Raw genomic sequence first — 17174 nt, 5'->3', positions numbered from 1 at the left:
GCAGACACACACACACACACTGACCCCTCCAGGACCAGGACTGGACAGCCCTGCTTTAAAGACCCCTGGAGACTCTGCAGACACACACACACTGACCCCTCCAGGACCAGGACTGGACAGCCCTGCTTTAAAGACCCCTGGAGACTCTGCAGACACACACACACACACTGACCCCTCCAGGACCAGGACTGGACAGCCCTGCTTTAAAGACCCCTGGAGACTCTGCAGACACACACACACTGACCCCTCCAGGACCAGGACTGGACAGCCCTGCTTTAAAGACCCCTGGAGACTCTGCAGACACACACACACTGACCCCTCCAGGACCAGGACTGGACAGCCCTGCTTTAAAGACCCCTGGAGACTCTGCAGACACACACACACACTGACCCCTCCAGGACCAGGACTGGACAGCCCTGCTTTAAAGACCCCTGGAGACTCTGCAGACACACACACACACACACTGACCCCTCCAGGACCAGGACTGGACAGCCCTGCTTTAAAGATTGTTTGTATCACAATCCAAGACTTTTTTTTGTTCCCATCTGGCTCCGATTCCCAGTTCGGAAAAAAATAAGTCTAATCTGTGCCAGTCCTGTCTGAAGCCAGGCGCGCTTTTAAAAACAAATCTCTCCTGGGCTGTCCCAGCTTGTCTGGATGTGCCCCGTCTCCTTGCAGGCGGAGCGAATGTCTCATTGGCGTTCGTGCTTCTGCAAGTTTCATTCCCCGGAGTGAAAGCCGGAGACGAGGACGCTCGGCGCTTGCAGGACAGCCGGATCGGGACAGCCGGCGCAGAGGCGACGCCACACCGCGGCGATGGAGCTCCCGGCGATATTCGCCGTTCTGCTCACGGGAGAAGTCGTTGCTGCAGGTAGGTTTCACCTTCTTCTTTTCCCAGCCCAGCTGTTCGGTCTGGCGTTGTTTCGGGAAGGACTATAATAACAATCATGTGCGGGACGCTCCCTTCAGACTGAAGAGACTCAGTTCCTCCAGCCCGTCGGTGCGGGACGCTCCCTTCAGACTAAAGAGACCCAGTTCCTCCAGCCCGTCAGTGTTGGACGCTCCCTTCAGACTGAAGAGACTCAGTTCCTCCAGCCTGTCAGTGTGGGACACTCCCTTCAGACTGAAGAGACTCAGTTCCTTCAGTCTGTCAATATGTTTTCTACAACCTAGTGATTAAAAGTCTACACAGCTTTGTAAATGAGGCCCTACTACTGCATAATACAGTTAACCCGAAAGACCCCTGGCTCTGAATTCAAGACCTTTAACTCTCTATCCCAGCATTCTGTCTGTCTTGTTGCTCTCGAGACGATCTCCCCCCTGTTGTAAAATTTGCCCGGGCGGGGGGGGCGGGAGGAGATGGGAGAGTCTTTTTTGATCTTCCTCCACAACAGAAGCGGACGGAAAAACTTGCTTGCAGGTTTCGGAAAACCGGGGCGTCTGTGCTTGGTTCAGGGGGTTTAGGACCGAGCACCACTGGGACAAGACTCTTGTCTTTCAATTCCAGGGACGCTGTGGGATGTCCATTGTGGGCTCTCGGGGGGGTCTGTCTCTGTCTCTGATGCACCGCTAGAAAACAAACCCACCTTTTTTCGGGAAAGGGCTTGAACAAAACCCAGCCGCCCTCTGCTGCAGTGTTGCTGCAGTCGGAAGGCAGAAGGCAGGTTTTAATTGTCTCTCTGCGAGTCCGGACCGAAAAAGTCCTGGAATCGTCGCGTCGCTCGATAACCCGGGGGTCTGGCTGAGGCCGTGTGAAAAAACTTGCTCGCCGGCTTCCGACGGGGAGATGAAAAGACAGAAAATCAGATCCCAGGAGGACAGGCAGGAGCTTGTGCTGGGACACAGGGGCTCGGCTGCCTCTGGCGTCCACAGCCTTTAAGGTTGGACGTCGAAAAGGTGTGCCCTGCTTTTTCGATGTCGGAGCTTCGTGCCCGAACCAGTCTTGGGCCCCGATTGGATCCGACGGGAGGTTCTCGCTGTGTTTGTATCTATTTCAGACGAGGTTCAGATACAGAACCTTGACAAACTGCAAAGATACAGGACAGGAGGGTTTAACAAGGGGAAAAAAAACCAGATCGCATTTTAAATTAAGATCCGTCATCTGACACTGTAGGACGAGGCGATTTTCCCAATCTTTCGGAATATCCAGGCTGGGGTGCTGTCTGTGGGGAGTTTGCATGTTCTCCATGGCTTGGCTGGTACTCTGTCTTCTTAATGGGCTTCTGGGAAAACTGGCCCTGGTGTGTGTGTGTGTGTCCAGCGATGGACTGGTGTCCTGTCCAGGGTGTGTGTGAGTGTGTGTGTGTCCTGTGACGGACTGGTGTCCTGTCCAGGGTGTGTGTGAGTGTGTGTGTGTCCTGTGATGGACGGGTGTCCTGTCCAGGGTGTGTGAGTGTGTGTGTCATGTAATGGACTGGTGTCCTGTCCAGGGTGTGTGTGAGTGTGTGTGTGTCCTGTGATGGACTGGTGTCCTGTCCAGGGTGTGTGTGTGTGTCCTGTGATGGACTGGTGTCCTGTCCAGGGTGTGTGAGTGTGTGTGTGTGTCCTGTGATGGACTGGTGTCTTGACCAGGGTGTGTGTGAGTGTGTGTGTGTCCTGTGACGGACTGGTGTCCTGTCCAGGGTGTGTGAGTGTGTGTGTGTCCTGTGATGGACTGGTGTACTGTCCAGGGTGTGTGAGTGTGTGTGTCATGTAATGGACTGGTGTCCTGTCCAGGGTGTGTGTGAGTGTGTGTGTGTCCTGTGATGGACTGGTGTCCTGTCCAGGGTGTGTGTGTGTGTCCTGTGATGGACTGGTGTCCTGTCCAGGGTGTGTGAGTGAGTGTGTGTGTCCTGTGATGGACTGGTGTCCTGACCAGGGTGTGTGAGTGTGTGTGTCCTGTGATGGACTGGTGTCCTGTCCAGGGTGTGTGAGTGTGTGTGTGTGTCCTGTGATGGACTGGTGTCCTGTCCAGGGTGTGTGAGTGTGTGTGTCCTGTGATGGAGGATTGGAGGTCTATTCACAAGAGAAGCTCCATTTCGCACATCAGAGATATCTCAGACCTAGAATATTTTCACTGGAGAGGAAAATCAGACACACCCGAGTTCTCGTCCTGCGAGGGTCAGCAAGCTGAGGCTGCGCTGGGCTTGGAAATCCGAGCCAGTGCTGATAGGCCCGACGATTCCTGGCACACAGCTTCCCTGGAAACCTGGGATTTCTCTCTGCCACTCCAGGCACCCACTCCATGTCCTGGTCCTTCACGCTGACCCAAGAAGCCCAGTGGATCCCCAAGTTCGCAGTCGTGGGGTATCTGGATGGCCTGCCCATGGAGTACTACGACAGCACCCACGAGAGGGTCGTGTCTCGACGGCACTGGCGCCCGGACCCGGCACCCGCGGAGAACGAGGAGGAAAAGAAAGGGGCAGCCGAACACACTTACAAATCCATGTTTGAAAAACTGCAGCTCGCGATGAAGCACTTTAACCACAGCGGAGGTGAGTGACCAGACATTGGTATGTCCGCCATTATGCATTCACGCAGTTTTTTTTCCAGAAGCAGAATTATATATCGATGGGTCACCAATGAGAGCGGGCCATTTAGTCCTGCTTGGTAGTTATTTAATCCCAGGATCCCTGGCTTCTCTCCAGACACAGCTGGGCAGCTTGTTCCCCACCCCCACCCCCCTCTGTGTACAGTAGAGCCCCCTGTCCTGACTGGAGGAGCTCACCCAGCTGTGTCTGGAGAGAAGCCAGGGTATCGGCTTCAACCACAGGGCTGGACAGCTTGTTCCCCTCCCCCACCCCCCTCTGTGTACAGAAGAGCCTCCTGTCCTGACTGGAGGAGCTCACCCAGCTGTGTCTGGAGAGGAGCCAGGGTATCGGCTTCAACAACAGGGCTGGACAGCTTGTTCCCCACCCCCACCCCCCTCTGTGTACAGAAGAGCCCCCTGTCCTGACTGGAGGAGCTCACCCAGCTGTGTCTGGAGAGAAGCCAGGGTATCGGCTTCAACCACAGGGCTGGACAACTTGTTCCCCTCCCCCACCACTCTCTGTGTACAGGGGAGCCTCCTGTTCTCAGTTTTAACACAACTTCCCTGCAGTTTCCACTTGTGCTCTCTGGTTCCTGTTTCACACATTCCCGGACCTCAGGGATATCCAGCCCTGACAGGGTGAAGGAACTGGAGCTGTTTTAAGAACTGGAGGGGACTTTAGACGCATATTCAACATTTTGAAAAAAGGCATCGACAAAGTCAGGGAAGAGAAATTCTCGAGATTAACACTGAACCACAAGGCACAAGTGTTTAATGCATGGAAGTATTTAAATCTGACACCAGGTGGTGTTTCTTTACACAGAGGGTGGTGGGAGTGTGGAACAAGCTTGTTTCAGGACATGCCTGGACTAGATACTCAAATGAATTGGCGTTTGCGTGTTTCTTGACAGTGGATGTGGAACTAATGCCTTCGCTAAAGAAGGGGGAGGGGTTCTCTGGGAGAGACACAGACTAACACTAAATGAGAAGCAGGGAGTATAGGACTTAGAAAAACAACTGTCACATGCACATGTATAGAACATAAAAAAGCCCCTTTAGGCCAAACAACACAGAAAGGCAGATCAGGACAGTTCCAGTGCGCTCAAGAATAATTAGCTCTTTCGTCAGTGAAAGAGTGAAGAGCTTCACTCATATAGCGCCTTGCTGGACCCTCCACTCAGAGCTCTTCCCAGGTCATGGGGATCCCTTCTAGCCCCACCAGTGTGCAGCCCCCACCAAAGACCGGGGGGGGGAATCAGGCCAGGACACTGGGGTAACACCCCTACTCTTCTCCAGAGACACCCCGGGATTGTTAATGAGCCTAGAGAGTCAGGACCTCGGTTTTACTTCACCTGTTTACAGTCCAGTGTCCCCCGTCACTATACTGGGGCATCAGGACCCACACAGACCGCAGGGTGAGAGCGCCCCCTGCTGGCCCCACTCACACCTCTCCCAGCAGCAGCAGCCTCAGCTCTCCCAGGAGTCTCCCCTCCAGGTACTGGCCAGGCTCACACCTGCTGGGCTTCAGTGGGGGGGCTGCCCATTGTGAGTTGCAGGGTGGTATGGCCGATCTGTGTTTATCTATGTGTGTGTGTGTGTGTGTGTGACAGGTCTGCACACTTACCAGAGACAGGCTGGCTGTGAGCTCAGCGACGATGGCACACAGCTGTTTCACGCCCGGGATGCCTATGATGGTCAAGATCTCCTCCAATACAATATGGACCACCTCCGCTGGGATCCTCTGGTGCCCGAACTAAAGAACGACGAGGCTCTGATGCACTCTGATGACATAGAGCAAAATAACACCTACCAGCCACTGTGCATCCAGGTCCTGAAGAGCTACCTGGAGCAGGAGAAGGACAGACCCGTGATGAGAGGTACTTAGAATGACAGACTGTGTCTGTTCTCCATCAGACACAGGGGGCAATTTCCCATCTACATCACCCCATAGTGCCGATTAGCTGTGTCCTTTTCCCTGGCAAGACTACATGTAGCTACAGCGAAAAGCTAAAGGACTAGTACAGTGGAGTCCATCCATTTATCGGCTATCCACTTTATCCAGTACAGGGTCACAGGGCAGGGCAGAGCAATCCATCACAGAAACACCCTCTCTCACACCAGAAGCCCAGAAGCCCGTTAACCCACCAGCGTGTCTCTGGACTGTGGGAGGAAACCAGAGCCCTCAGAGGAACGCAGGGAGAACACGCAAACTCCACCCAGACAGCACCCTGTTCAGACGTTCAGACTTGACATTCACTCTATAGCCCTCAGCCAGAGTCAGTCTGCTGTCCCAGCGCAGTCAGCCTCTGATCGATTGATGATTTTCCTATGCTGCAGACAGCAAAGTGGACCAGATACACTCTTTACTGCCCGGCACAGGTGTGGTCACACCCAGCAGTCAGCGGGATCAGGGCGTTAATGATGTGTAAGGGATGTGAGGTGTTTCTGTAGGCTAGACACAGCCAGGAAATTCAGAATGTTGTAGCTCAGCATCCAGGTCTGAAACATAACCAGTAACAGATACAGTGTAGCAAGAGCAGGAGTCATATGATGGCAAAACTAGTAGGTTGTCACATTGAAGTGTGACACCTGCAGGTGGGATTGATCTCCTGCCTGATGTTGTTGTCACGCCAGCGGCCTGAGTGATGGGTCTGTCACTGGGTGTGGTGTTTCTGTTGTGGTTACCCATACTACAGCATGAGCAGGCTTGATGTGACACAAGCAAGGCATTGCAGTCGGCACTGCCTGCTGGCATAAAAGATTGACTTTCTACACAAACGAACTCTCTAATCCCCCACACTACAGTCAAGCCCAGGGTCCAGGTCTTCCAGAAGACATCCGCCCTCTCTGGGGGGACGGAGGTGACCTGCCTGGCCACCGGCTTCTACCCCCGGGCCCTGGAGCTGACCCTGCTGAGAGACGGGCGTCCCGTCCCGGAGCAGGAGCTGACAGGGGGGGAGGTGCTGCCCAACGGAGACGGGACCTACCAGCTGAGGAAGAGCCTGGCGCTCAGCGAGGAAGAGGAGGAGCGCCGAGAGAGACATCGCTACACCTGCAGGGTCCAGCACAGCGGTCTGGACAACGGGCTGGAGGTGGCCCGAGGTGAGAGAGAGAGATTCTCTCCAGCTGGAGCAGGGCTTCAGGGCAGAACAGACATCCGGCTGTTTGGCTCAGCTCTGCAGGTTCCTCGTGGACATTGTGACACATAGTCGTGTGAATCTAAACCACTAGACTCTAGACTGTGGACAGGAAACAGAGCATATTCAATCACACCCCAGAAACAGTCACAGACACACATTCCCAACTAGAGCTCATGGAGTCAGGCTCATTCTTCCCTCTGCTGTGTTGACAGAACCGGAACCCGACCTGGACACTGGGCTCATCGCTGGGGTGGTGATCGGGGTCCTGATTGTGGCTCTGGTGCTGCCCGTCGCCGCCTGTGTCCTCTGGAGGAAGAAAGGACGAGGTGAGAGAGAGAGAGAGAGGTGTGGAGATCAGTGTGTACAGCAGGAGAAAACGTCATGACCTTGTGCAGGAGTCACTCAGTCTGCAGGGAATCAGAGCTGCTCTCTGTGAATGTACACAGGTGGTAATTCACCTGACAGCCCTTTAGACACAGCACAGCTCAGAGCAGAGCAGAGCGCCGCTGTCTCACTGACGCCGATCTGTGTTTTTACATCCTAGGAGCCTGTAGGAGGTCTGACGTCAAGTACACTGAGGCCCAGGGTGAGTGTGAGATCAACTGACTGGAGGGATGTGATGACATATAAGTTATCTGGTGTGGTACTTGTCTGACAGTTTATATTTATTACAGTAAGATAGACACAAAGAGTGGTGGGGGTGTGGAACAAGCTGCCCAGCCAGGCTGTTGAACCCGATGCTCTCTGACCTCTCTGTGACCTCTGACCTCTCCCTGTGGTGTCTTCCAGGACGAGACCAGAGTGGCCCGTCATCAAACAGCTCTGGTCCCTAGAGAGGCCGTACGGACCGAGAGAGGAACTCTGCAGAGTGTGGACAGAGATCTCGCAGGGCCTGAATCACTTATAACAGAATTCATCGCTGTGGGGCTGGGTTTCTTTGGTCATTTTTATCAGCTACATTGCATGGATTTGATCATCAAAAAAAAATAATGAAATCACATCTTAAGAAAGTGAATAACTAATAACGAAATTTTTTTGTGCCGCAATACTGGAAGTGAGGATAACATCTGCACCTCCAAGGTTGTAAATAATAATAAAAATCTAAATCCTTGTTGGCCTGTCAGTATGTGGCTTTATTGTTGATTCTGGATATTTAATAATGTTGTATGAATGCACCTTGACGTGTTTCAGGTGCCTTTTCCTGTAGCAGTGGTTCATGCTGTTGATTCAAAACTGTTAACCTGACATTACTGTATGACAGCATATGCAGAGATACAGGAGGGTCTCCGGAGACCAGATATTTTTTCCTACAGTGGCCACCAGGGGGAGCTGATGTACGGTTTTTTCCTGTGTTAATTGCTTGAGCACAGCGCTTCGTTGAGGGGGTCTCTGTGAGTTTTGTACCCACCTTTCCTGAAGCTGCAGTATCTTATAAGGTGGACATTCAGAACTGATGTGAACCGGACTGGAGGGCCGCTGGGCACGATGGCTACTATGTCATTCTGTGCGACGACGTTCAGTAACCAACCGGGTTAAAGACGTCCAGGCGGGCATCTGCGTCAGCAGGCGCAGGCTGCAAAGGAACAAGCAAGAGGTTTATCCCTGTGCTGAAAAGAGAAGAGAGAAAACAAAACGTTTCGGCCTCACACCTGAAGAAGGCTCCACGGCCGACATGTTGTGTCACACACACAGCCTGGACAGGACACCAGTCCATCACAGGACACACACACACCCTGGACAGGACACCAGTCCATCACAGGACACACACACACTCACACACCCTGGAGGGGACACCAGTCCATCACAGGACACACACACACACACCCTGGACAGGACACCAGTCCATTACAGGACACACACACACACTCACGCACCCTGGACAGGACACCAGTCCATCACAGGACACACACACACACCCTGGAGAGGACACCTGTCCATCACAGGACAAACACACACACCCTGGAGAGGACACCTGTCCATCTATTAGTGTTCAAGCAGAAAAGTGTGACCAAATGCACAAACATCGGGCAAAACACTGAAGCCCTAGAAACAGCGTCACAGCACATAAATCCCGGAAAACTACCAAAAACGATGACGAAAACGAATGCAAGTTCATTGTCCACTGTTCACGTACGCTGGCCAGTTCCTGTGCCTCTCTCCGATCGACACACCCCTCCCTCTGACCTGTTAACCTGGCAACGATTCTAAGAGCATCGCCCAGCACAAACCCGGGGCCAGCGGGAATTGCGTATAACTGGACCGAGCCGTTTCCCGCTGCGGATCGGTGCCAGTGGGGCTCTCCGAAGACCGTCTAGTCAGCCCTGGCCGCACTAGCAGAAAGATGACGCCGAGCAGGACGCCTTCTTCAGACAGGAAGAAGACCTGCCAGATCTCCAGATCCTCAAAAGCCAAGAATATCGGCTAAGCGGGTGGTTCGCATTGAGAATCGGACCGGCCCCTTTTGTGAGACCTCTCCAAGCACCGACGGAATCGGACACCGGATTTTTCAGATTCGACGCGTAGGCCACAGCAGGGATCATCTCTTAGTCTGCTTTCAAATTTAAAAAAACGAGATATATATATATAAATTTTAGCATTAAAACGATGAACTTTCGCCTGCTTTTGCAAATTCTGCCTCGGAGGGCCAGACTTTCCCTGGCCTTTTGAACACTCGCTCGGGGCTCTCACACTCCGGTGTGCGACCTCCTGAAAAATCTGTTCGGAAGGAGGTCGTAAATCGGAGTGAAAACTCCCGTTATTTCTTGAGGGGAAAAGTCCAACCCCGTTCTGAACCGACCACAAGTGCGCTCAGGAACAGCCGCCCTGGACGCATCTCACCACACAGACCCAACGCAGGTCCCTGTGTCCGCTCCACCGAGCCGGCTGCAGCGCTCGAAACATCAGGAACAACAAAACAGGTCCGTTTCCCGGTTCTGCGTAAAAGACATCGCTTTGTTGTCGGCTACTGCGCTGAAGAAATCGACAAGAAATATGAAAAAAAAACAAACAAACTACTCAGGATTAAATCACATATGTTTTAGGGCCCAGAACGAACAGCTCTATCTCGGCCAAAGTCACGAAGTTCGGACTCGCGAAATTAGCGTTCCGAACAACCGATTACCGGGTCCGGCTTGTTCGTGGTTCGGATGATTCGGTTCGGTTTCCAGCGGGGTCCTGCTCTCCGGATCTCGTGTCGCGGTCCGGCACGGCACGTGTTTTTAATCCATCTGGAGAAGCTCGGAGAAGTTACGCCCCCCCGGGAATGACACACGGAGAGCCAGCTGGGCTTTCGGAAATGCTTCGAGCTCTAAAGATGTTAGGGAAAAAATGATCGCGTTTTCACCGGCTTCCAGGAATGTTCTGGAAATCTGCACTTTGTAGCAACAAAAGGCCATCATCTGGTGCTCTTACTGAGATGGGCAAACAAAAAGTGCTGGTCTTTAAGCTGAAAAATTGCTTAGCTCTTAAAATATGGGGTTTTTGTATTGATTTATTATTACCGCTGTAATTATTACAGAGCAAAACAGTACATTCTGTTTCTTTTACCTTGTTCAAGGTCATGCCTTTTCAAGATTGCAGGGAATTGTGATTTATACCTATTTTTTTTTTATACCACAATGTCTGGTGCATCTCCTCACGGTCCGACACGCCATTCCTTCCCTGTGCTCGTCTGCAGGACACAGCAGGCAGCAAGCCTGACTGTTCACGCCTCCGGTCCACCGAGTGAACAGCAGGATCAGATCGCTGTGACACACGGACAGGGAGAGAGAAGCTGAGGGTCAGCTTAAAAGGAGAGCAGAGGGAAGAAAACAATTCATAGCTGGCCATGATTGGGAAGGGCCACGGGGGAAATTTGGCCAGGGCCACCAGGGTGACACCCCTACTCTTTTCCAGAGACACCCCGGGATTGTTAATGAGCACAGAGAGTCAGGACCTCGGTTTGACGTCTCATCCGAAGGACGGCGCCTGTTTACAGTCCAGTGTCCCCCGTCACTAGACAGCAGCAAAGGTTCAAAGCGATTGAAGACATTCGCGTTTTATCATGCTTTAATGCCGACACACACACACACACACACACACACCTGCGCTCGCTCGCTGACGCGCCAGATACAGTTCGCGCCCCGCGGCAGAAACACGCGTGGGCCACGGGCACTGAGACACCTTCTCAGAAAGGGAGAGGGGTGAAATACAGCTGCCCAAAGCTAAAAACTATGCACGCATAATTTCTCACTTCGACAAGACGCAAACTGCACGGTGCACCGCTCACGCTGCACGCAAGTTGCGTGCTGTGCAGTTTGTTTCGCAAACCATAATACATCAGGGTGCACTGCTGCAGGATCAAACGACAGCGCCGCAAAACCGAGGCAGAAAGTGGGCTAAAAAAAACAAGTAATCGCGTGTTAATCTTAATTAGTCCGTTTCCAGATTTGTCGGTTTTTTTAACGTGTCTTTCTCAACTTTCCTATCACCGCGAACTGCGCTTTTACAAGTAACTGTCTAGTAATTATTAGTAGTCTGACTTTTCCCATACAGGCGTGTGCTCCCCGGACAGTCGATCAATGACTTAATTGTCTTCATTCCCAGGATTTTAACTGGCGAGCAACCTGGGTCACGTGGTGGCTGTACAAGCCCAGAGAGACTTTGACTGCCCAGTAAAACGTGGCGCGGTCTGCCCCCCAAATCCCAGTTCGCTCCAGTCCTCGGCTCTTCGTGTCTCGCAGGACGATGATCGATATTCTCTTGGCGGCGTGGGTCGTCGTGGCCGTCGCCGGAGTAGCCGAGGGTGGACGTGAGTAATTGAGAGACATATATATATATATCGCTCGGCGAAACCGCAGATGAACCGCAACACTTTTTCCAACACTTGACTCAAAGCTTATGTACTGTTTAAGGGTTTCTGACTTTTTTTTTAAATCTATATAAGAATCACCTTGGGGGGACCTATATTGTGGACCTGTGTTTTTATGCAATACATTTATTCTATGTATCAGGGGTGTGCAAGCATTAATATCACATGGCTTGTGTATTATATATAACCAGCGTTGTAGGGGTTCTGTATCTCATGGCTTGTGTATTATATATAACCAGGGTTGTATGGGTTCTGTATCACATTGGCTTGTATGTAATATGAAATGAGGGTGCTATGAGATCTATATCACATTGGCTCGTATGTTATATATAATCTAGGTCTTGTGGGATCTATATCACATTGGCTCGTATGTTATATATAATCTAGGTCTTGTGGGCTCTATATCACATTGGCTTGTGTGTAATATGTAATCAGGGTGCTATGAGATCTATATCACATTGGTTTGTATGTAATATGTAATCAGGGTGCTATGAGATCTATATCACATTGGTAATGTGTATTATATATACAGTAATAAGGGTCATATGAGATCTATAGCACTTTGGTGTGTATATTATATATCGGCGGCTTTGTATGCGATACACATCCCATTGACTTGTATATTATGTATAATCAGAGTCATACGCTCTTTGCTCTGTCTCTCGTCTCTGCTGCTCGTGCTCAGATCCTCAGGAATCCTGCAAATGTCAGACACCCGACATCCTGTGTCTCCCATTGGACTCCTCTGCTCCAGTGATTGTGCGCTTCGACCCCAGAGGTGGAGGGAGGTCAGAGGACATGTGCGTGGTGGAGAACTACGCACTGCACAACTGCAATGATCCCGGGTACAAGTGTCGCATCCTGGTGCAGGGTTCGAGACTCTGTGTGATCCTGGCCGGGGAGGAGGGTAAATTCTCCACTGTGAGCCAGTTTACCAGAAAGACGATCTCTACTGCTCGAACCCCAAAGAGAGGTGAGCGCTTGATCTCATGATCTACCGAATTTGTTCTCTCTAGGTCTCCCTTCATCAGCCTGTCCTCACCCTGTCTGATTGTCCACCCATCTTTCTAGCACTCTGATTGATCAGTGATTGCTGGTTATTGATCAGTCAGTGTGATTGAGGCTGGGCTCACTGCTGCTGTATCAGTGTTGTGACTCTGTACTGTCACTCTGATTGATCAGTCAGTGTGATTGGGGCTGGGCTCACTGCTGCTGTATCAGTGTTGTGACTCTGTACTGTCAGTCTGATTGATCAGTCAGTGTGAATGAGGCTGGGCTCACTGCTGCTGTATCAGTGTTGTGACTCTGTACTGTCACTGTGATTGATCAGTCAGTGTGATTGAGGCTGGGCTCACTGCTGCTGTATCAGTGTTGTGACTCTGTACTGTCACTGTGATTGATCAGTCAGTGTGATTCAGGCTGGGCTCACTGCTGCTGTATCAGTGTTGTGACTCTGTACTGTCACTCTGATTGATCAGTCAGTGTGATTGAGGCTGGGCTCACTGCTGCTGTATCAGTGTTGTGACTCTGTACTGTCACTCTGATTGATCAGTCAGTGTGATTCAGACTGGGCTCACTGCTGGTGTATCAGTGTTGTGACTCTGTACTGTCACTCTGATTGATCAGTCAGTGTGATTCAGACTGGGCTCACTGCTGCTGTATCAGTGTTGTGACTCTGTACTGTCACTCTGATTGATCAGTCAGTGTGATTGAGGCTGGGCTCACTGCTGCTGTATCAGTGTTGTGACTCTGTACTGTCACTCTGATTGATCAGTCAGTGTGATTCAGGCTGGGCTCACTGCTGCTGTATCAGTGTTGTGACTCTGTACTGTCACTCTGATTGATCAGTCAGTGTGATTGAGGCTGGGCTCACTGCTGCTGTATCAGTGTTGTGACTCTGTACTGTCACTGTGATTGATCAGTCAGTGTGATTCAGGCTGGCCTCACTGCTGCTGTATCAGTGTTGTGACTCTGTACTGTCACTCTGATTGATCAGTCAGTGTGATTGAGGCTGGGCTCACTGCTGCTGTATCAGTGTTGTGACTCTGTACTGTCACTCTGATTGATCAGTCAGTGTGATTGAGGCTGGGCTCACTGCTGCTGTATCAGTGTTGTGACTCTGTACTGTCACTCTGATTGATCAGTCAGTGTGATTGGGGCTGGGCTCACTGCTGCTGTATCAGTGTTGTGACTCTGTACTGTCACTCTGATTGATCAGTCAGTGTGATTGGGGCTGGCCTCACTGCTGCTGTATCAGTGTTGTGACTCTGTACTGTCACTCTTATTGATCAGTCAGTGTGATTGAGGCTGGGCTCACTGCTGCTGTATCAGTGTTGTGACAGTACTGCAGCTCGTACCTCTGGCCTGGCTGGGTAATTGTTGTTCTTGGATGAGGAGGGAGGCAGGAATGTGCTGCTCCAGCCAGCAGATGTCCTACAGATATATTTTGAAGCTGTGTGTGTGTGAGGGTTGTGACTTTGTGTGTGAGCTGTGATTCTCTGTGTGTTGTCTGGTAGCTGAGACGATTCTGTGTGGGTTGTGTGTGATGTGTGTGATTTATTTCTCTGTCCTACACAACCCTGGACTGTGACTACAGTCTTCTTCTCTCTCCTAATCTACCACACTGACGGCAGTGAACCAGACCTGTGTGTGCGAGCTGTGACCCTGTGTGTTGAGTGTGTGTGTGTGCGTAACTCTGAAAGTTACACATTCCTCCTGCCTGTCCTATAACCCATTCTGTTTCTCTCTGTTTTTCTCTCTCTCTCTCGTTAACCACAACACTAACCACCCAGACCAGACCTGCAGTGAGCCAGACATGGGCCTCTTCTGGAGCTGCTGCACTGGCCGGCCAGAACCGAAACCCGGACCTGAGCCGAGGGGAAAGACCGGAATCTGGAGTACTCCAGGCTCCGGCAGAGACCCAGAACCAGACCCGGAGCACAGCTGGGCTGGACCAGAATGAGGCTTTCTAATAAGCTGAGACTGTGGTGTTGCTACACCGGCAGGGGGCGCCGGTGTCCGGTCCTTAATGAACCCATTCCTGCAGTTCTCGCGGGGTCTCAGTCTCGGTCCCATCAGCGGTACCGGTACCGGGCCCTGGGTCTTCATCTCCCACAATTCCTCGGGGTTGAGTCAGATTCAGGACACCTGCAGCTCTTGCATCACCACCAACTCTCATAAGGGAGGGGGGTGTAGGAGTGTAGTATGTTTTTCCCCACATATCCTCTCCGAGTGGGAAAACACACGGAGTCAACAAAGCAAATTATGTTGGATAACCTCCGGATCTGGTCCCCAGAATCTGGGATTGGAGATTTTGCATCCCCCTAATTCCCATTCCTAGGCATCTTAATCCCTGTGTTCAGGCCTGATGAGACCCTAGCCGATCCTGCAGGACTGAGTCTGTGGAGGACCAAGGTTAGCAACAGCACTCTCAGATCATTTTACTGAGTGGAAAGTGTATCTTCAGCTGAAACGCTCGAATCCTGCTGTAGATTCGATAGACATGTACACATTGTATCCTACAGAATACTGCATTATACAGCATTTACTGCACTGCTAAATATGTACTACTACATATCTTACAGATGTGCTGGATGTGGAAAGTGCATCTTAAGCTAATGTGTATCCTGCTCTAGATGGGTGTATTTTATAGACGATTATATCCTATAGCTCTCCTGTACTCTATATACGAACTGCATTCTATACATGTATCCTGTAGATGTACTGTAGTTCAACTGTATCCTGTATATGCTCTACAGTTCAGCTGTATCCTGTAGATGTACTGTAGTTCAACTGTATCCTGTAGATGCTCTACAGTTCAACTGTATCCTGTAGATGAACTGCAGTTCAACTGTATCCTGTAGATGTACTGTAGTTCAACTGTATCCTGTAGATGCTCTACAGTTCAACTGTATCCTGTAGATGTACTGTAGTTCAACTGTATCCTGTAGATGTACTGTAGTTCAACTGTATCCTATAGATGCTCTACAGTTCAACTGTATCCTGTAGATGAACTACAGTTCAACTGTATCCTGTAGATGTACTGTAGTTCAACTGTATCCTATAGATGCTCTACAGTTCAACTGTATCCTGTAGATGTACTGTAGTTCAATTGTATCCTGTAGATGAACTACAGTTCAACTGTATCCTGTAGATGCTCTACAGTTCAACTGTATCCTGTAGATGTACTGTAGTTCAAAGTGTCTGACACATAAGCTCTTGTCACAGCCCAGGTGCTGTAGGACTGGATTCTCACTGGGGACACAGTACTGAGAGATCAGCCTGTTTCCCATGAGCCATGGGGACGCTCAGGTGGCAGATCTTCCCCACAGTCGCACTACAGATCCCTCTGTCAGTAAAGCACAGGACTAATCGACAGGACAGCCGATCACCGGAGAGGGAAGGCCTTCAGCCTGAGTGTGTCTCCCCTGTGGGTGCTGAATTAGAAACACGAACGAGACTTGACACTTGAAGCCCTGATTGTCTTGAAACCAATACTCTCCTGACAGGTCACCTCGACACGCCTTTAAGTTTTAAAAGAAGCGCAAAACCCCTTTTTCAACGCGGTCTCTTAAGGTGTTTCGGCTCACGAAAGCGATTCCACGGCGCTCTGTTTCGGAAAGCCAATAAAAGCTCTGAACGTGCACAACCCTCTGCGTGCGTCTTCGTGCTGAAGTGGGAGGGTGGGGAGGCTGAAACCTGATCGATCGATCGATCGATCTGATGGGCAGATCAATACAGCTGATCGGGAGGCAGTGAAAACGCGTCGTCTGAAAACGAGAGAGGTAGAACAGGAGGGATAAACAGGTTCACATCACAGGGCTCGTCAGGCCCAGGTAAATATAAAATCGCGTGTGAGGAGTCCGACAGCACCACGACAGCACCGGCCGGACACTTAGATCCACCTCCACCGCTCCAGGCCGCCGCCATTAACGTCCGGAAGTGCGCTCTCCCGCCCGGCCAGTGCGGCGCGTTACCGCCACCTAGTGGCTGGGACGGGACAGTGCAACTAGGCCCGTGTCCGCAGGCTCAAACGTCGAGAAATGTCCGATTACAGAAAGGAAGACGTGGAAGTCGTTTTTTTTTTGCTCTTCAAACAAATGCGTGGGGGGGGAGCGTTTGGAAAGGCTCGTATTTCGGCTGAAACACACTCTGTCTACGTGTCCGCGGTAGTGGTTCTCCTACTTACAACGTCGGGTTTTTCGTTTTACAAGTGGCGCACGGCGAGGCCTCCTCATCCGAGTACGTGGGGAAACCAAAAAAAAAAAAATGCAATTAAACGGAAAGCAGGGCAGGGGGGTTGCATTATTCGCCCAGCAATGAAAAATGGATTCCGTGTGTACGAATCGGAGCTAAAAACGAGTACTTCTTCAGACACCGCCCTGTGAGCCGAGCCCCGGTTGTTCTGCTGCAGTCAGATCTGTCTCCCCTTCAGCTGTGTGATGCCGGAAGATCGCTGGCGGAGGAGGAGGTTTATAAAGCGCTTTTTTGTGTGCCCCAGCTCCCGAGTTCCCAGTCTCTCTCCTGGTTTTAGTGCTGGTATCCGCCCCCGCTAACATTATTCATAACTTGAATGATGTTAATGGTACGAAACAGGCAAGAGACGATTCCCAGCTGATGTGCAGAAAGCGCTCGTATTTTTATTTTATTTTATTTATTTTTTTTACGATGTCAAGTC

General features: G+C 51.1%; 2 protein-coding genes across 3 annotated transcripts in view; one reads left to right on the top strand and one right to left on the bottom strand.

The window, feature by feature from the left end:
• The window catches only part of LOC148662506 (uncharacterized), a 107618-nt gene that overhangs the window by 39092 nt on the left and 51352 nt on the right, over positions 1 to 17174 (bottom strand). The window lies entirely within an intron of this gene.
• LOC148662511 (major histocompatibility complex class I-related protein 1-like) lies at positions 713 to 7759 on the top strand. 2 transcript variants are annotated; one of them, XM_088632100.1, is made up of 7 exons: positions 713 to 871; positions 3213 to 3473; positions 5119 to 5385; positions 6314 to 6610; positions 6861 to 6974; positions 7193 to 7234; positions 7438 to 7759. In XM_088632100.1, the coding sequence occupies exons 1-7, from the start codon at positions 817 to 819 to the stop codon at positions 7479 to 7481; spliced, it is 1080 nt and encodes a 359-aa protein (XP_088488226.1). In that variant the 5' UTR covers positions 713 to 816; the 3' UTR covers positions 7482 to 7759. The 2 variants fall into 2 exon arrangements, with proteins under 2 accessions (XP_088488226.1, XP_088488227.1); XM_088632101.1 differs by lacking the exon at positions 7193 to 7234.

Source organism: Lepisosteus platostomus, chromosome 5, assembly GCF_059453375.1.
Source record: "Lepisosteus platostomus isolate fLepPlt1 chromosome 5, fLepPlt1.hap1, whole genome shotgun sequence".
NCBI lineage: Eukaryota > Metazoa > Chordata > Actinopteri > Semionotiformes > Lepisosteidae > Lepisosteus > Lepisosteus platostomus.
The sequence above is the reverse complement of the archived record's forward strand: the minus strand, read 5'-3'. Positions and strand labels throughout refer to the sequence as shown.